Below are 19245 nucleotides of genomic sequence, written 5' to 3'. Positions count from 1 at the left end.
CAGACATGTGCCGGAAGTGACGCCGGCACCGGCAGCGCCGCGACGGGAGCGCGGAGGCGCCACAAAGGTTGCGGTGCGCCGGCCCCGGCGGGTGCAGGCCGCGCATGCGCCGCGTCCCCGGCGCCTCTCTTGGCCCCTCCGGCGCTCCGTAGCCGAGGCAGCCTCCGGCCCGCGGCGCGGGGTCAGGGCCGGCGGCCATCTCGCGGCGGAGGCGGCCGGGGCCGGGGCCGGTTGTGGCTGCCGGTGGCGGCTGTGGGTGTCGGTGAGGCTGCGTCGCGCCCTTCCCCCCATCCCCACCCCCGCCCCGCGGGCGGAGCAGCCCCGGGCGCGGCCCGGGCCCGCGGCCATGTCCTCGTTCTCGGAGTCGGCGCTGGAGAAGAAGCTGTCGGAGCTGAGCAACTCGCAGCAGAGCGTCCAGACGCTGTCGCTGTGGCTCATCCACCACCGCAAGCACGCGGGGCCCATCGTCTCCGTCTGGCACCGGGAGCTCCGCAAAGGTAAGGCGGGCCCGGTGCGTCCGGCCGCCAGCCGCCGCTTCTCCGCTCCCCGGCGGACCCGGGGCGGGTGAGGGCGATGCCGCTCAGAGGCTTTGCCGCTGGGACCCGCGGCCCGCAGAGACGTGGGCTACACCGGCACCAGCTCCAGCCGGTGGGCACCGAGGGCCGGTTGCGAGCTGGGACCGTGGCCCAAGGGAGGCTGTCGGTAGGCCCAAGGGACGCCTGCGGCCGGTATGGAGCTTGTGACCGGGGAGCCGGAACGGGGCGGGGAGGGGTCCGAGCGCCGCTGTCCTGCAGCTGTGGCTGAGCTCTCGGGGCCGGGGGGGGGGGGTGGTGTACCGTTTGGCGGGGGTGAGGTCGGGGTGGGAGGATGCACAGCCCTGAGGGGTGAGGAGAGCCTGGCATAGGATGCCCAGGGAGGTGAGAGCCTGGCACAGGTTGCCCAGGGAGGTGAGAGCCTGGCACAGGTTGCCCAGGGAGGTGAGAGCCTGGCACAGGTTGCCCAGGGAGGTTGTGGAGCACAGAAGCACCGAATGTGATCTTTGATCACATTCGGTGCTTCTGTGCTCCACAACCTCCCTGGTGGTGGTCAGGACCTGGAGCTGCAGCAGCTTTAAACCCCATTTTTAATGCTCCTGGATGCAAACTGAGCTTTGCTTCTTCCCCTTCTCCCTTCCCAGCCAAATCCAGCAGGAAGCTCACTTTCCTCTACCTGGCCAACGATGTCATCCAGAACAGCAAGAGGAAAGGTCCTGAGTTCACCAGGGAGTTTGAGTCGGTTCTGGTGGATGCTTTCTCCCACGTTGCCAGGTAGGTTGAGCTCTTTGGCCAACTGAAAAACGAGTGCCAGGTGCCTGCAGATGGGTTGAGGCAATGCCAAGCACCCAGTGTTAAGTCAGAGGGCAGCCCTGAGGAGATTTGGGGGTGCTGGTGGAGGAGAAGCTCAATAGAGAATCACAGAATGGGTTGGGTTGGAAGGGGGCTCAAAGCTCAGCCAGTTCCAACCCCCCCTGGCATAGGCAGGGACAGGTCCCACTGGAACAGGTCACTCAAGGCCACATCCAGCCTGGTCCTGGACACCTTCAGGGGGGTTGTGGAGCACAGAAGCACCCAATGTGATCAAAGATCACATTGGGTGCTTCTGTGCTCCACAACCCCCCTGGGAAACCTGTGCCAGGCTCTCACCACCCTCTACCTGTGCCAGGCTCTCACCACCCTCACTTCTTCCTCACATCCAGTTTCAATCTCCCCTCTGCCACTCCAAACCCATTCCTCCTCCTCCTGTCATTACCAGACCTTGTCAATAGTCCCTCCCCAGCCCTCCTGGAGCCCTCTTCAGATCCTGCAAGGCCACTCTAAGGTCTCCTCCAAGCCTTCTCTTCTCCAGGCTGCACAGCCCCAACTCTCTCAGCCTGTGCTCAGAGCAGAGCTGCTGCAGCCCTCTGAGCATCTTGGTGGCCTCCTCTGGGCTGGCTCCAACACTTCCATGTCCTGCTTGTGCTGGGGGCTGCAGAGCTGCACCCAGGACTGCAGGTATGAGCCCTCAGTGTGCTCTGGCAGCACAGAGAGCAGCCAGAGCCTGGGCTGCAGCAGGGCCAGGATGGGATCCTTCCCCTCTGCTTCCCTCTGCTGAGACCCCACCTGGAGTGCTGCATCCAGTGCTGGAGCCCCTGGGACAGGAGGGATGTGGAGGTGCTGGAAGGTGTCCAGAGCAGGGCCACAAGCATGGGCAGAGGGCTGCAGCAGCTCTGCTGTGAGGAGAGGCTGAGGGAGTTGGGGCTGTGCTGTCTGGAGAGGAGAAGGCTCTGAGGTGACCTCATTGTGGCCTTGCAGTGTCTGAAGAGAGCTACAGGAAAGCTGGGGAGGGACTTCTGAGGCTGTCAGGCAGTGATAGGACTGGGGGGGATGGAGCAAAGCTGGAGGTGAGGGGAGTCAGACTGGAAGTGAGGAGGAAGTTGTTGAGCAGGAGAGTGGTGAGAGCCTGGCAGGGGTTGCCCAGGGAGGTGGTTGAGGCCCCATGGCTGGAGGTGTTTGAGGCCAGGCTGGCTGAGGCTGTGTGCAGCCTGCTCTAGGGTAGGGTGTCCCTGGGCATGGCAGGGGGGTTGGGACTGGCTGCTCCTTGTGGCCCTTTCCAACCCTGACTGGTTCTGGGAGTGGTGTTTCTCAAGCTTGGCTCACTTAGGACACAGCTCAGCTCCACTGCCTCTCCTTGGCTTCAGGCTGGTGGTTTTTTTCAGCCTTAGGGATGCCTTTGGCCTCTCAATGGAGCCACAGGATGGCAGAACCATAGAGGGACTGAGGCAGAGCAGGCTGAGAGTGGAGCTGAGGAGAAGTTGTTGAGTGTGAGGGTGCTGAGAGCCTGGCACAGGCTGCCCAGAGAGGCTGTGGCTGCCTCCTGCCTGGGGGTGCTCAAGGCCAGGCTGGATGAGGCCCTGAGCAGCTGAGTGCAGCTGAGAGGTGTCCCTGGGCTCGGGGAGGAGGCTGCAGGAGATGAGCTCTGAGCTCCCTTCCAGCCTGAGCCTCTCTGAGCCAGTCTCTACCACTGGGTGCAGAGGTTTCCCTCCAAGTTGTCCTTCCTCAGGGGGTCACCAGCCAGGAGGAGCTCTGAGGCTGTCAGCACAACAGTTCCAAGCCTCAGGCTGCCACTGCTGACCTCTTTGTGGCCAGGAACTGCTCAGTGTAACCTTTCTGCGGGCAAACACCTCCGTGTGGGGCTCAGCCCCTGGCAGCCTCACCCCTGCATGTCCTGCATGCAGCTCCTGTGCCCTGTGTTAGTTGGCACCAGGAGCCCCTGGCAGCTTTGCTGAGGACTGGTGAAGCTCAGCACCTGCTTCTTAAAGCCACCCTGGGGGGGGCCTGGCCCCTCTGGCAGAAGGCTCTGCAGCATGGAGCAGGTGTGTGGGTGCTGCACTGCTCTGAGCACCCCTCCTGTCTGCTGCTCTCACTGCCTCCTCCCTAGGTCCTTGCTTGGGATTGGAAGGGACCTTAAAGCTCAGCCAGTTCCAACCCCCTGCCCTGGGCAGGGGCACCTCCCACCAGCCCAGGGGAACACTTCCAGCCTTGGGGCACCCACAGTGGCTCTGGGCAGCCCCTTCCAGTGCTTCCCACCCTCACTGGGGAGAGGTTCTCCCTGCTGGCAAGGCAGACTCCATCTGCTTGCAGTCTGAAGCCTTCAGCCCTGGTCCTGTCATTCCAGGCCCTGTCAAAAGTCCCTCCTCAGCTCTCCTCTCACTTCCTCAGCTCCACTCTCAAGCTGCTCTGGTTCCAAACCCCTGCCCTGGTCCTGCCCCTGCAGGCCTTTGGGAGCAGTCCCTCTGCAGCCTGCCTGTAGCCTCTGCAGGCACCGAAGTGCTGCTCTGAGGTCTGCTGCAGCCTTCTCTTCTGCAGGCTGAACTCCCCAGCTCCCTCAGCCTGTCCCCACAGGGGGTTCTGCAGCCCCTGATCCCCTTTGTGGCCTCCTCTGGAGCCCTGCTTGTGCTGGGGCTGCAGAGCTGTTTGCAGTACTGCAGGGGGATCTCAGCAGAGCAGAGGGGCAGGATCCCCTCCCTCCACCTGAGGGGGGAGGAGTTTTGTAGCTGAAAGAGAAGGATTGGTGCAGCCCCCACAGCTGGGCTGGCACTTCCCTAGGCTCTGAGTGGCCTCATTCCTGTTCCCTGGAGCAGATGCTGTGTTCAGTGGGTGCTGCTCTGGCTGCTGAGCCCCCAGTGCTCTCCAGGAGTCATTTCAGTGCCTAATGAGCCAATCAACCTGCTTTTTAATTGGGATGTTACTGACTGCAGCAACTGTTCCACCTGCAGCCTCTCAGCTGCTGCCACAGCAGCCTGGAGCAGTGTTCTGAGCAGATGCTGCCTCTTGGAGCACATTCTGCATGGCAGCAGGTTTCTGCCTCAGCCCCCTTCCTGCCCTGGCCTGGGGTGTGAGGCACCTGCAGGCCAGGTTGGGTGTGATAAAGGAGGAGCATTTGCCTCAGGTCTGTCCTGCATCGTTTGTCACAGCCACTGCAAGAGAGCCTCTGCTGGGGGGGCAGCTGCTGGCCTGGGGCTGCTCTCTGCAGGGCTGAGGGCTGCTCTCCAGCTGTTTCCTTCTGCTCTTTGAACAGAGAAGCAGATGAGGGCTGCAAGAAGCCCCTGGAAAGGTTGCTTAACATCTGGCAGGAGAGGAGTGTGTATGGCAGTGAGTTCATCCAGCAGCTCAAGCTCTCCATGGAGGACTCCAACAGCCCCCAGACCAAAGGTAAGCAGGCTCAGGCTGCTGTTGGCCTCTGCTGGAGCTGGCCTGGAGGGATCCACCTCTCCCAGAGCACAGTGAGGAGCTGAGCTCTGGGCTCCTCTGCCTGGGCTGTGCCTTGGCCTGAGGGGAGCCTGGGAGCTGCACTTGCTGAGTGCTGGCTGGTGGCTGCCAGGAGGCTTCACTCTCTGCTCCAGGGCTGCCTTCCATGTGTGGTGCATGGGACTGGAGTGGCCACAGAGAGAGTCCCACTTGGCCTGAGAGTGGTCAGCTGAGTGCTCAGGTGGCTCCCTGAGTGGTGCTGGAGCTTTGGTTCTCATATTGGTGTTGCTGCTGCCTTTGTTTATGATCCAGCAAGGACTTTTGACTGCCTGAGGGCAGGGCCCCAGGAGCTTCTCTGGTCTCTGGCACCAGCTGGCAGCATGAGAGGGCAGCAGTAACCTGCAGCTTCACCGTGGTTGGCAGCTCACAGTTCTCATCACTGCCTCAGGCAGAGCTGAGGGCAGGGTTTGGGGTTTGTTTTTGTACTGCTTTCACAGAACCCTGGGGTTGGGAGGGACCTCCAAAGGCCTCCCAGTGCCACCCCCTGCACTCAGCAGGGACATCCTCCCCCACAGCAGCTTGCTCACAGCCTTCTGCAGCCTCACCTGGAGCAGCTCCAGCCAGGAGGCCTCAGCTCCCTCCCTGGGCAACCTGCTGCAGTGCTCCAGCAGCCTCCTGCTGCACAACTTGTTCCTCCCCTCCACTCTCAAGCTGCTCTGCTCTCATTCCAAACCACTGCCCTCAGCCTGTCCCTGCAGGCCTCTGGGAGCAGTCCCTCTGCAGCCTGCTTGTAGCCCCTGCAGCTCCTGGCAGGCTGCTCTGAGGTCTGCCTGCAGCCTTCTCTTCCCCAGGCTGCACACCCCCAGCTCCCTCAGCCTGGCCTAGCAGAGGCTCCCCAACCCCTGAGCATCATCTTTGTGGCCTCCTCTGCACCCTCTCCATCAGTTCTTCTGCCCATGTGCCCTGGCTGCTGCTGCATCCTCACCTGCAGTGCTGTGAGCCAGAGCAGCTGAGCAGGGCTGAAGAGCTTCCATTGCCTGGCCACTGCCTGGCCCTGCTCAGTGTGTGCAGTGCACACTGCTCAGGGCTGTCCTGCTGCACCTCCTCTGCCTGCTTGCATTTGTGCCTGGGATGTGATCCCAGCCCTGGGCTCCAGCTGTGCTCCTGCTGCTTGGAGAGCTCCTGGGGGCAGCCTTCTGGAGGGGAGCTGGCTGAGGTGGGCAGGGCTGGCACCCACACGAGTTCCTTGTGCCTGTCTGTAGTTGCAGAGGAGAAGAAGTCTCTCAAGAGGACTTTCCAGCAGATCCAGGAGGAGGAAGATGATGACTACCCTGGGAGCTACTCGCCGCAGGACGCCAGCGCCGGGCCGCTGCTGGTAGGTGGTGCTGGGCTGGGGGAGCAGCTGTGCCCCAGCGCCCCCACGCGGGACAGCCAGTGCCCAGTGGGACAGCCACCAGGTGGAGCTGCCCACAAGTGAAACTGCCGCGGTGGGGAGGGGCCGCTGGGGAGTCCCTGTGGGGCGGAGGGGAGGCCACTGCGGGGTGACTGCAGCTGCTCTGAGCGGTGCCACCAGGGCAGAGCACAGCCTGGGTTCCTCCCACGGGCACTGTGCAATTGTTCAACCTCAAAGCTGGAATACAGAACTCCTGGAGAGGCTCAGGTGGAAGGGAGCTCAGAGCTCATCTCCTGCAGCCTCCTCCCCATGCCCAGGGACACCTCTCACCTGCTCAGGGCCTCATCCAGCCTGGCCTTGAGCACCCCCAGGCAGGAGGCAGCCACAGCCTCCCTGGGCAGCCTGTGCCAGGCTCTCAGCACCCTCACACTCAACAACTTCTCAGCTCCACTCTCCCCCTGCTCTGCCTCAGCTCCAAACCATTCCCCTTGGCCTGGCTCACCCTCAGAAGGTCTCTCTGCAGCCTTCCTGCAGGCTGTCCTCAGGCCCTGGCAGCAGCTCTGAGGTGCCCCTGGAGCCTTCTCCTCTGCAGGCTGCACCCCCCCCAGCTCCCTCAGCCTGTGCTGCCTGCAGAGCTGCTCCAGCCCTGGGCTCACCTCTGTGGCCTCCTCTGGCCTCTCCACCCAGACTCATTTGCAGGCCATTTCTCTCCATTAGCACCCAAGAGCTTAGCCTCTGCCCCACCCCTGAAGCAGAGCTGCTCAGGGAAGGCTTCCTGCAGGCTTTTTGAGGCTGACAGCTGGAGGGAGAAGGCTGAAACAGAATCCTGCTGCCTGTTGGAAGCTGCAGGCTTGAGCATATGTTGGAGCATGGTGTGGCTGGGAGGCAGAACACAGCCCAGCCTCCATCTGCTGCTGTGTAAACACTGGGAGAAGCAGGGAGCAGTTGCCAGGGCAATAAAGTGAGGGGATTGCTGCTGTTGTTTGCCTGCAGATGCTTTGCAGCTTGTGGTGTGTTCTGGCTGCTCAGCCTTGGCCTGGGTGCTCTGGGAGGTCCTTAGCACCTTGTGAAGGCACAGGAGACCTTAGGTGATGGATTCCTTCCTTTATCAGGTCAAAACAACATTTGTGTAGTGGTTTGGTTCCTTCTCAAGCCGCTGAAGTGGAGTTGGAGCAGCAGCAGAGCTGGCTGCAGGGTGACTCTTGCAGCTTCCCAGTGGGTTTTAAAGCAAAGAACAACCTTCTGGGGTTGGTTTTTTCCCCTTCAAGCATCTTTTCTCCTTTTTGTTTTTGAGAGGAGGAGGAGATGTGCCCTGGAGGCAGAAATGTGCCCTGGAGGCTTCCACCTCCTGCTGAGGCTGGGCCAGGTTTTGAGGGTGTTGATTGAGACTGACAGGTTTTGTCCTCAGTGCACTTCAGAGCAGCTGAGAGGTGGAGCTGAGGGGTTCAGGTTGGCTGCAGAGAGGACAGAGGTGGCTGTGCAGCAGCAGGGCAGTGCCAAGCTTGCTTCAGCAGGAGCAGCCTCAGTGCCAGCAGAGGCTGTGGCAGGTCAGCAGGCCCCAAGTGCCAGGGCTCACCCTGGTGGAGATCTGACAGCTCTGTCTGCACTGCTGCAGAGCCACAGAGAGGTAGGGGTGGCAAGGGACCCCTGGGGGCCATCCAGTCCTACCCCTGGCAGAGCAGGGGGCACCCAAGGCAGGGCACCCAGAACACATCCAGCTGGGGTAGGATGTCTCCAGAGCAGGAGACTCCACAGCCTCTCTGGGCAGCCTGCTCCAGGCCTCTGCACCCTCACAGGGACAAAGATTTCCCTTCTGTCCCCCTGGCACCTCCTCTGCTCCAGCTGGCACCCAGTCCCCCTTCTGCTGGCATTAGCCACCCCTGAGCAATTCCTGGTGGTGCCCTCCCCACGCTGCCCTGCACATCTTTAGCCCTCAGGCTGCTCTGCTCCCTCAGCCTGTGCTCACAGGAGATGCTCCATGCAGGGCTGGGGCTTGTTTGGCTCCCTGAGGATGCACCTTTGGAGCAGAACCAGGGGCACCAACACTGCCAGTCCAAAAGAAGGTGCCAGGGGTGCAGAGAGTGGTTTAGGTAGGGACACTTCCCACTAGAACAGGTCACTCAAGACCTCATCCAACCTGGTCCTGGACACCTTCAGGGGGGTTGTGGAGCACAGAAGCACCCAATGTGATCTTTGATCACATTGGGTGCTTCTGTGCTCCACAACCCCCCTGGGAAACCTGTGCCAGGCTCTCACCACCCTCACTTCTTCCTCACATCCAATCTCCCCCTCCTGTCACTCCCAGCCCTCTTGTAGCCCACTTCAGATCCTGGAAGGCTACTTCGAGGTCTCCCCTAAAGCCTTCTCTTCTCCAGACCCAGCCTGCTGCAGCACTGAGAGCTGTTTCTCCCCCCAGCCCTGCTGTGGTCAGGTGCTCCTCAGCTTGCTCTCAAGTGGGCATTTAGTAGGGATGAGGAAAGTTTGCACCACACAGCCTTGAGGAAGAGGATCCTGCAGGAGCTGAGCCCTGGGAGCTGTCAATGGTCTCAGCGCCGAGGAAGCAGCAGGGATAAATTCTGCCCCAAGTGGCTGCTTGCAGAGCTTGACTGAGCTCAGCTGCAGCCACCGTGGCCACGGGAAGTGGCAGAAGAGTTGCCAGGTTCTGATGCTGGCCAAATTGCCTTGCAGACTGAGGACCTGATCAAGGCCCTGCAGGACCTGGAGAACGCAGCCTCGGGGGACGCGACCGTGCGGCAGAAAATCGCCTCCCTGCCGCAGGAGGTGCAGGATGTGTCCCTGCTGGAGAAGATCACAGGTGAGGAGCTGCCAGGAGGCTGAGCACAGGCCCAGGGAACAGCTTGGGAATCGCAGTGGGGCTTGCTTCAAGCAATTCCAGCCTGTGGTGACCAGAGCAGTCCTTCTGCCCCTGTGCTCAGCACTGCTCAGGCCACCCCTGGAATGCTGTGTCCAGTTCTGGGCTCCTCCATTGCAGAGAGATGTTGAGGTGCTGGAAGGTGTTTGGAGCAGGGCAGCAAGGCTGGGGAGGGGCCTGGAGCACAGCCCTGTGAGGAGAGGCTGAGGGAGCTGGGGGGGTGCAGCCTGCAGCAGAGGAGGCTCAGGGCAGAGCTCATTGCTGTCTGCAGCTGCCTGCAGGGAGGCTGTAGCCAGGTGGGGTTGGGCTCTGCTGCCAGGCAGCCAGCACCAGAAGAAGGGGACACAGCCTCAAGCTGTGCCAGGGCAGGTCTAGGCTGGATGTTAGGAGGAAGTTGTTGGCAGAGAGAGTGATTGGCACTGGGATGGGCTGCCCAGGGAGGTGGTGCAGTGCCCATGGCTGGAGGTGTTTGAGAGGAGGCTGCAGGAGGCACTTGGTGCCAGGGTTAGTTAGGAGGGTTAGGTGACAGGTTGGGCTCCATCCTAGAGGTCTTCTCCAGCCTGCTTGATTCTGTGATCCTGTGAATTGCTGCCCCTGTGGCCCTGTGTAAGCTAAGTCAATGCTGAGGAGGAAGCTCGGAGAGCTTTGGAGCTTGGAGAGGTCAGCAGCAGGTGGCAGGAGCCCAGAGGAAGCAGGGCCCGGGCTGGGAGATGTTTGCTGCGAGCCTTGTGGCTGCTGTGAGTGTGGGCAGGCTGTGCTGGGCGCTCACAGCCCTGGGCTGCCACGGGCAGGAAGTTCACCACCCCCCTCCCTCCGCCAGCCTTTGTGTGAGTGCCTTTGGAATGTCACCTCGGCAGCGGCCGCTGGAGGCTGTCCTGACCTGAGGCTCATTCCTGGAAGCTGTTTGCATGTACAGCTCCTTGGCAGCTTCTCTCTCTCAGCGCTTTGTGAGCGTCCAGCTGCGGGACCGGGGGTCTGCTGGGGAGCCAGGACATAGGGAAGGCTGGAAGGGACCTCTGGAGATCGAGTCCAGTCCCTCTGCCAGGGCAGGGTTCACCTGGGAATGCATGCAGGCAGGCCTGGAATGGCTCTGGAGCAGGAGACTCCACCTCTGGGCAGCCTGCTCCAGGGCTCCAGCACCCTTCAGTTGCAGAAGTTCCTCCTCTGTTGCCCTGTGTGCCCGTTGCCCTGTGTGCCCGTTGCCCTGTGTGCCCGTTGCCCTGTGTGCCCGTTGCCCTGTGTGCCCGTTGCCCTTGTCCTGAATGCCTGAGGAGCTGCTCAGGACAGGGAGGGCTTTGTGGCTGAACGTGGGAGCCACCTGGCCTGGCTGCAAGCACAGCCTCGGGGGTTTAGGGCACAAACCCCAAACAACTTTGGTGTGAAGGTGCAGAGGTCTGAGCAGGCTGCCCAGAGAGGCAGTGGAGTCTCCTCTGGAGAGCTTCCAGCTCCCACCTGGATGCCTTCCTGTATGGCCTGCCCTAAGTGGTCCTGCTCAGTGATCTCCACAAGTCCCTTTCCAGCTCCCTCCATCCATGGTCTCTGCTCAGTGATCTCCAGAATTCCCTTTTCCAGCCCCTTCCATCCATGGTCTCTGCTCAGTGATCTCCAGAATTCCCTTTCCCAGCCCCTTCCATCCATGGTCTCTGCTCAGTGATCTCCAGAATTCCCTTTCCCAGCCCCTTCCATCCATGGTCTCTGCTCAGTGATCTCCAGAATTCCCTTTCCCAGCCCCTTCCATCCATGGTCTCTGCTCAGTGATCTCCAGAATTCCCTTTTCCAGCCCCTTCCATCCATGGTCTCTGCTCAGTGATCTCCAGAATTCCCTTTTCCAGCCCCTTCCATCCGTGGTCTCTGCTCAGTGGCCTCTGGAATTCCCTTTCCCAGCCCCCTCCATCCATGCCCTCTGGCAGCACAGGGGGCAGTGTGTCACATCGGTGCCCTCCCTGGCCCCTGCCTGTCCCGCCGTGCCGGTGGGCTGTGGGCAGCGAGCTGGGGGGGCTGAGGCCGTGCCCTGCCCTCAGACAAGGAGGCTGCGGAGAGGCTGTCCAAGACGGTGGACGAGGCCTGCCTGCTGCTGGCGGAGTACAACGGGCGGCTGGCGGCGGAGCTGGAGGACCGGCGGCAGCTGGCGCGGATGCTGATCGAGTACACCCAGAGCCAGAAGGACGTCCTGAGCGAGAAGGAGAAGAAGCTGGAGGTGAGAGCTGCTCGCCAGGGAGGGCAGGGCCCTGCCCCGGGCACTGCCAGCCTGCGCCCGCCTGCAGCCTGCGCTCTGCCGGGGTGTGTGGGCACGGAGGGCTCCGGGCGCCAGACCTCGGGGGCAGGAGGCTGCTCCACCAGCACCCCCAAGTCCCTCTCCTCAGGGCTGCTCCCAAGCCTGGCCCTGCCCAGCCTGTATTGGTGCTTAGCATTGCCTCGTCCCAGCTGCAGGAACCTTGCCCTTGGTCTCGTTGGGCTTGATGAGCTCTGCCTGCTGGGCCGAGGCCGGAGCCAGGCGGCGCTGGGGGGCTGCAGGCAGTGCTGCCCTGCGGCACTTGGCAGGGAGGTGCAGTCCCTGCCCGTGTGGCAGCCGAGCTGGGGGTTGTCTGCTGAAAGGCTTCCATTGTTGTGCGCTTGTCAGGGCTGCCGAGCAGCAGGAGATGCTGCTTGCAGATACAAGACCTGCGCTGCTTATCTGCCTTGTAGCAGCCTTTGATGTTGATAAGCTGCCTCTTGGCTTTGTAGTGCTAATAAGCATTTTATTGAGGGCTCAGAGATTCTTGCTGTAATTAAGGGTGTTGGGAAGCCCCAAACGTTTGCTCAAGCCAGCAGTGGAGTCAGCAAACAACTGAGACCCAGCCAGCTTTGTGGCCCTTGCTGTGCTCTGAGCCCTTTGCCTGCGGTGCCCTTCCCTTGCTGCTAGATTGGCAGCAGCAGTGTCCCTGGGCCACGCTGGGCAGCCCTGGCTGTGCCCTGCACTCAACCAGCTCCTGGGCTGGTCCTCAGTAGCAGTGCTGGGGCAGCTCTGGAGTCCTCAGCACAGCGACCTGGTGGAGCGAGGCCACAGCAGTGCTGGCAGGGCTGGGACCTCTCTGCTGGTGGGGTCAGGACAGTGAAGCTGGTGAAGGGTCTAGAGCTTGAGTGTGAGGAGTCTGTGGGGGTGCTGGGGGTGCTCAGCTGGAGAAGAGGAGCCTGAGGGGAGCCCTTCTGGCTCTCTGCAGCTCCCTGACAGGAGGCTGGAGCCAGGTGGGGCTTGGTCTCCCAAGGAGCAAGTCCAGAGGAAATGGCAAAGGCAGCCAAGTTTTGCTGCCAGCCTGGGCCAGTTCTGAGGGAGCTTTTCAAGGCTGGTAAGGTGAGGAGGAGGAGGCATCCCCAGCAGCTGAAGCAAGGCTGTGCAGAGGCCTCTGATGCTGCCTGTTCTATTGGACACCCTGCAGGAGGGAGAGCAAAGGAGACAAGTTGTGATTTCAGAGCAGGTAGTTGTGCCAGGGGCAGAAGCAGCATCTCTGCTCGAGTGTGATCAAGGGCTGCCAGAGGAGCTTTGTCAAAGCCAGCAGAGCAAGGCTGGGAGCAAACCTGAGCTCTGTGAGGAGAGGCATTGCCCAGGCTGGGCTCCCTGGGCTGTTGCACAGAGGCCTCAGGTTTGCTGGCTCAGTGCTGCTCCAGGGCAGGGCGAGCTGCCTGCACTCTGCTCCTGAGGAGGTGCTGCCGGGGGAGGGAGCTGGGGGCTGACTGCCTCCCCTCCCTGACAGCCTGCTCTGCTCAGATGTCCCTGCTGGGTGCCCTTTGCAGGGCCCTTCCAGCCCAGACCTCTGGGATTCTGGCAGGGCACATTGGCTGTTGAGAGCCACCCCCCAAGCAATGCCCATGCTGGCTGCAGCCCCACTTTGGGTGCCACCAGGGCACATTCTGGTCCCTGGGCACTGACCCCACTGCTGCAGCAGATGGACCCAGCCTGGCTGGCTGCAGGCCCTGCTCTGCATCCTCACTGATGCTTAACCAGTGGTGGTGCAGTCACCGGGAGGGCTTAGAGCCCCCAGGTGCCTCCCCCAGCCCCTCAGGGAAGTTCCAGTGCAGATTCTGAGCTGAGGTCAACTGGAATCTGAGCTGTGAGAGTGGAGGTGCTGAGCCAGGGCTCCTCAGAGGGCATTTCCTGCCACATCCAGTGCAGCATCACAGAATGGGTTGGGTTGGGAGGGACCTCCAAAGGCCTCCTAGTGTCACTCCTGTGCTCATCAGGGACATCCTCCCCTAGAGCAGCTTGCTCACAGCCTCACCTGGAACAGCTCCAGCCATGGGGCCTCAACCACCTCCCTCCCTGGGCAACCTGCTGCAGTGCTCCAGCAGCCTCCTGCTGCACAACTTGTTCCTCCCCTCCACTCTCAAGCTGCTCTGCTCTCATTCCAAACCACTGCCCTCAGCCTGTCCCTGCAGGCCTCTGGGAGCAGTCCCTCTGCAGCCTGCTTGTAGCCCCTGCAGGTCCTGGCAGGCTGCTCTGAGGTCTGCCTGCAGCCTTCTCTCCTGCAGGCTGCACACCCCCAGCCCCCTCAGCCTGTCCCCAGAGCAGAGCTGCTCCAACCCCTGACCCTCTTGAGGAAGGGCTGGAATGAGCCTTCCCTGTGGGGTGGCTCCGAAGGGCCCAGGTCTGTGCCGCAGGTGCAGCAGGCTGCAGGGGGAGTGCCGAGGAGCAGCAGGAGCATTCCTGTGGCACGGGGCCAGGCTTTTCTGTGTCATCCTGAAACTCCTCTGCTTTACTGCAAGGCTCTCATTATTCTGTCTAAAACCAGCTAATGGCATCCAAACAGCATTAATCTTAATGAAGGCTTCTCTGCTGCCAGGCAATTAGCGAGGCCCAGGCAGTGCCGGCTGAGAGCTGAGGATGCAGCAGCTCCTTTCTAGTGCACTTCGTATTTTGTCACTGTTACAGGATGGAGACCTCCTCTGCACCCAAAAAAAGGCAGTTTCAGAGGTTGTTTGTGGGCTCCAGGACAAGGAGAGTTGTCCCTAAAAGCTGCTTCTAGAGCTTCTGCGGCCCAGAGCTTGGGTTGAGGAGAAAGGAAAGTGCCTCAGAGCCTGGAAGGAGCAAGGGCTGCTTCAGCTGGAGCAGATGGCTCAGAGGGTCATCCAGCTTGGCCTTGGGCACCCCTAAGGATGGGGCATCCACAGCTCTTCTGGGCAAGCTCAGTGCTGTTTTGTCCCTTTGTAGTAAGATGCTGAGCTTGGGCACTTCTGCTTGCTTGGTTTCTGTCCAGCCTGGCTCTAGCTTGCTCTGGTTCATGCTCAGTGCTCACTCTGGTGCCAGCCAAGGTGCCACTCTGTTGGCACAGCTCAGAGAGGAGACTGCAGTTCACAACCCAAACTTGGGGTCCGTGGCTGGAGAGGGAAACTTGGAGTGTCTGAATGGTCAAAACTGACCAAGCTTGGAGAGGGAAAAAGAGCACTGTAGCAGCAGAGACAGGCCCAGCTCTGGGCTGTCTGAGGAGCTGCTCCCTGCTCCTCCAGCTTGGTGGAAGTCCATGGTCTGGGCAGGGTGCAAGGGCAGAGCAGCTCTCTGGTGCTGCTTCTGTCCTGGGCAGGGTGCATGGGCAGAGCTCTCTGGTGCTGCCTCTCTCAGCTGCTCTGCCTGTCCCTGCTGCCTGCAGGTGTTTTCCACAGCTCCTGCCTGCAGGGCAGGATGCCAAGGCCTGGGGCCCGGGCTGTGGATTTAGGTGCAGGTGGCAGGGTCTGCAGCACCTTGCCACCCTCTCTGGGAGCCCTCCCCTGGCATAGCCAAGCTGTGCTCAGCCAAGCTGCCTCTCTTGTCTCTCTCCCCCAGGAGTACAAGCAGAAGCTGGCTCGGGTGACCCAGGTCCGCAAGGAGCTCAAGTCGCACATCCAGAGCCTCCCAGACCTGTCCCTGCTGCCCAACGTCACAGGGGGGCTGGCACCTCTGCCATCTGCTGGTGACCTCTTCTCCACAGACTAAAGGTTGCTGTGCCCCCATCCCCACTGTTACCAGCAGAAAGAAGAAGTCTCTGCTCCTGCCTGGCAGTCCAGGCTGCCGACAGCTCCAGTGGGAGGGACCCTGCAGCCCCTGTTCTCCCCCTCTGCCTGCCCCTGCTCTTCTCTGCTCGTGCTGAGGGGAGGAAGAGGAGCTCAGGAGGGGGTGGGGCTGGGCCCTGGAGGCAGACTCCCCTGCTCCTCCTCCATGCTCTTTAGTTGCTGTTTGCCCTTAGCACTTGGCACCCCAGAGGCTGTGTTGCTCCTGTACGTGCACCCTGCAAGCCTTCTGAGCAAGGCTGCCCCTGCAGCCCCTGCCCTCTCTGCAAGTCTTGTGTCCCTTCTGACTCCTGGCTGCTGAACCTCACCCCTCGGAGCTGGAGAGTGCCTGCTGGGTGCCAGGCACCGTGCCCAGGGAAGGTGGCACCGACTGAGCAGCGCCGCAGAGGAAGCTTTGCCTGCAGCCCTGGGGCTGAGGCTGGGCAGTGCCGAGGAGCAGCTTTCCCGCCTGGATCACAGCTTCAGGACTGGCTCTGCTGAGCCCTGCAGAGCTGGGGGCGGCCTGAAGGAGAGGAGGGAAGTCGTCGTGGTTCAGCTGCCTGGGCACTGCCCCACCTTCTGCCCCCTCGGGTGGGTGGCAGGGGCTGAGAGCTTGGCAAGGTGCACTGCAGCTGCTGACATCCCTGGGACAGGCTGGATCCAAGGAGAGCTCTGAGCTCCCTCCCTGTGGCAGCAGCATGGATTTATGGAGCAAGCAGCCTGCTGTGTGCACGGGGACAGCTGAGGGATGCTCCTTGCTCTGCCACGGATCAGTGGGAGTTGATTTTTATCATCAGGAAAAGTCAGGAAGGTAAAAAAATACCAAACCAAAGGAGGGCAATTGAAGAGGCTCTGAGCAGCTCCATCCTGCTGCTGGCTGCTCTCCAGCTGCTGTGGCTGCACTCTAGGGCTCACTTTGTCTTGGGCCTGACACCCTTTGGACTCTGATCACTGCAAACCATTCCAGTTGGGATAACAGACTGAGGTCAAACTTCAACACCTCCCCCAGCAGAGGGTTCTGGAAACACTTGGGCTGACCACAGAGGCTTTGTGGTGCTGGTTTTGTCTCTCCCTAGAGTCTTAAGCTGCTGCTGGCAGAGACATGAGGGGAGCCCTCCCCCCACATCCCTTCCCCTCAGTGCTAGGCTGCTGTGTGTCCCTGCAGGCTGCCCAGCAGCTGCTCACTGTTCACTGCAGCATCTGGGGGGTCCTGGGAAGCTTCCCCTCCTTTCCTCACTGCCACTTGAGTTGTGTCCCTCTTATGAGAGCTCCTTGCTCCCCACTCCCTGCCCAGCCACAGTTGGTTTTCAGTTTACAGGCAGTCTGGGAGTGCAGAGCTGCTCCTTCCACGGCTCGCTCTGACACAGCCTTTTATGGTCCAAACCCTCCTGAGCTCCAGCAACTCTCTCTGCTTTTGCCAAAACGAAAGAAAAACAAAAAAGAAGACCCCAACCCCCCCCCAGAAAACAAACCAAAACAGCAACCCCCAGACCTCAGCTCCCCAAACCCTGTCCCAGCTGATGGAGTCCCCCCTGAGGCTTCTTCAGTCACCCTTGGCTCAGACCTGCGCCGGTTCCGTGTCCCTCGGTTTGCCGTTTGGGGCAGACCTTTGCCCTCTGCTTTTGTCCTGGGGGGGTTGGGTTTGGTTTGAGTTCTTTTTTACATTGCAGTCCTCTGAGTTTTGTTTTGTTTTGTTTCAGACATATTTGTCTTGGGTTTGTTTTGCTTAATTTAAATGAACTCTGCCAGGGTTTCAAGTTTGCCACTTTTAGGGGCGGAGGAGGAGGAGGAGGAGGAAGGCTGTGTGCTGAATTTTGGCTGAGGCTCTCTTGAGCCTGAAAAGGTTGATTTTTATTCCCCCCCCCACCTCTCCCCTCCCCCAGGTGTGTGTTTGGTGTTTTGTTGTGCTGGTTGTTTGGGGGGGGTTGGGTTCTTTTGTTTGGGGATTCTGTTTGGTTTGGGGTTTTGAGGGTTTGGGGTTTTGAGGGTTTGGGGTTTTGAGGGTTTGGGGTTTTGAGGGTTTGGGGTTTTGAGGGTTTGGGGTTTTGAGGGTTTGGGGTTTTGAGGTGTTTGGGGATTTGGGTTTTTTGATTTGGGGTTTTGAGGTTTTGGTTTGGGGTTTTTAGGTTTTGGGGTTTGAGCTTTTAGGTTTTGTTTGGGGATTTGGTGTTTTGGTCTGGGATTTTGAGGTTTTGGTTTGGGGGGTTTGGGGTTTTGGGTTGAGGTTTTTGGGGTTTTAGGTTGGGGTTTTGAGGTTTTCTTTGGTTTGAGGTTTTGGGTTTGTTAGGTTTGAGGTTTGGGGCTTTTTTGTTTGGGGCTTTTTTGTTTGGGGTTTGGGGTTTTTTGGTTTGGGGCTTTTTGGTTTGGGTTTTTTTTGTTTGGGGCTTTGGGTTTTTTGTTTGGGGTTTTGGGGTTGTTTTTTGGTTGGTTTTTTTTTGTTGTTGTTTTGGTTGTGTTTTGTCCTTTTTTTTTTTAACAGAAAGCTTAAATCTGTACATGAAGTGATTTAGGAGCTCCTGTAGAGATAGAGGCTGCCCTTGGGGCCAGCAGTATATTCTCAATTGTCTCATAGATCTCTATTTTTGAATAAAGAGCCTGTCCTTGAGCAGCTGCTGCTGCCTTTTGCTTTCTTCCACCCTTGCTGCTGTAGGCTCCATCAGACCCTGCACTTGGCCTACAGCAAACCCAGAATGTGAGGGGCTGGAAGGGACCTCTGGAGATAGAATCAACCAGGGTGGATAATTGCTACAGTGTCCTGGAGGCAGGAAATTAATGTGGCTGGCTCAGGAGTTAGAAATAGAACTGTTGGGCAGCAGGACAAGGGAGGTCCTTGTGCCCCTGTGCTCAGCACTGCTCAGGCCACCCCTGGAGTGCTGTGTCCAGTTCTAGGCTCCTCCATTGCAGAGAGATGTTGAGGTGCTGGAAGGTGCCCAGAGAAGGGCAGCAAGGCTGGGGAGGGGCCTGGAGCAGAGCCCTGTGAGGAGAGGCTGAGGGAGCTGGGGGGGTGCAGCCTGCAGCAGAGGAGGCTCAGGGCAGAGCTCATTGCTGCCTGCAGCTGCCTGCAGGGAGGCTGTAGCCAGGTGGGGTTGGGCTCTGCTGCCAGGCACCCAGCACCAGAAGAAGGGGACACAGCCTCAAGCTGTGCCAGGGCATGTCTGGGCTGGATGTTGTTAGGAAGTTCCTGGCAGAGAGAGTGATTGGCATTGGAATGGGCTGCCCAGGGAGGTGGTGGAGTGGCCGTGGCTGGAGGTGTTGAAGCCAAGCCTGGCTGGGGCACTTAGTGCCATGGGCTGGTTGATTGGGCAGGGCTGGGTGCTAGGTTGGGCTGGAGGAGCTTGGAGCTCTCCTCCAGCCTGGCTGATCCTGAGAGCCTAAGGTGAAGGGGCAGCAGGCATCACTCCCGGAGCCAGGACAGGCCTTCAGCCGTGATCCCTCCCTGGATTCCTCCCTGGAAGCAGCCTCCTGGTGCTGCAGGCAGTATCCAGCAGTGTATGTCCACAGCCTGCTCCCGAGGTGAGTGGCAGAGCCCCCAGACTCGGAGGGAGCTTGAGCACCTCTCCCAACCCAAGCAGGAGCAGTGTGGGGCAGGATGGGGACCTGCCCCACAGGGCAGAGCTGGGAGCTGTGGGGCTGTGCTGCTGGCTGCTTCCCTCCTGTGCAGGAGGGGGTCCAGCAGGCACAGAGGGGCTCTGAAGTGTAGCTCCACTCAAGCCTCTCTGTGGTGTGCCCTGCACCTCCCCTGGCCCTGGGGAGGAGGATGACTCCCCAGGGCAGCTCCTGCTGCCTGAGGGTTGTCTTCACTGCTGCTGTCTCAGGTGTCCTGCTGGCTCTGAGTGTGTGAGGAGCAGGAGGGAGAGCGCTGGGGAGGTGGCAGGGCCTGGAGCACTCTTGTGGAGCCTGGAACCATCCCTGAAGGGAAGGTGAAAGTTCTTGAGTCTGAAGTGAGTCCCCAGCTGGCCCCTGGCGAGCAGAGCTGCTGCAGGCTCTGCCTGCTCTGCTCCTGCCATGCAGGGGCTCTCAGCATCTCCTTGACCATTTCATTCAGTCTGTCACTCTTGCAGCACTGCCAGAGCCTCATGGCTGCAGCACAGCAGTCAGCGGGACAGGGATGGGCAGGGGCATGCTGGCCTCAGGCTGGCTGTGCCCGGAGGAGGGCACCGCGGTGCCCACACCGTTCTCAGCCCTGGCAGGAGAGCTGAGATCAGTGGGCAGGCGCC

The 19245-nt window shown here is 60.5% G+C and overlaps 1 protein-coding gene across 1 annotated transcript; it reads left to right on the top strand.

Annotated features, from left to right (window-relative positions):
- The first annotated feature begins 89 nt into the window (after positions 1-89).
- On the top strand, positions 90-17633 carry RPRD1B (regulation of nuclear pre-mRNA domain containing 1B). Its single transcript, XM_064167973.1, has 7 exons — positions 90-497; positions 1178-1307; positions 4597-4730; positions 6029-6141; positions 8848-8974; positions 11053-11228; positions 14826-17633. The coding sequence occupies exons 1-7, from the start codon at positions 347-349 to the stop codon at positions 14973-14975; spliced, it is 981 nt and encodes a 326-aa protein (XP_064024043.1). The 5' UTR covers positions 90-346; the 3' UTR covers positions 14976-17633.
- Positions 17634-19245: the final 1612 nt, after the last annotated feature.

Source organism: Pogoniulus pusillus, chromosome 29 (assembly GCF_015220805.1).
Source record: "Pogoniulus pusillus isolate bPogPus1 chromosome 29, bPogPus1.pri, whole genome shotgun sequence".
In the NCBI taxonomy this organism is placed as follows: Eukaryota; Metazoa; Chordata; class Aves; order Piciformes; family Lybiidae; genus Pogoniulus; species Pogoniulus pusillus.
Note: the sequence above shows the minus strand (reverse complement) of the source record. Positions and strands in the feature narration are given on the sequence as shown.

Coding starts and splice junctions, on each gene's coding strand:
- RPRD1B (XM_064167973.1), top strand. CDS start 347: ATGTCCTCGTTCTCGGAGTCGGCGCTGGAGAAGAAGCTGTCGGAGCTG. Junction 4,731..6,028: donor CAACAGCCCCCAGACCAAAG/GTAAGCAGGCTC, acceptor GCCTGTCTGTAG/TTGCAGAGGAGAAGAAGTCT. Junction 8,975..11,052: donor CCTGCTGGAGAAGATCACAG/GTGAGGAGCTGC, acceptor CCCTGCCCTCAG/ACAAGGAGGCTGCGGAGAGG.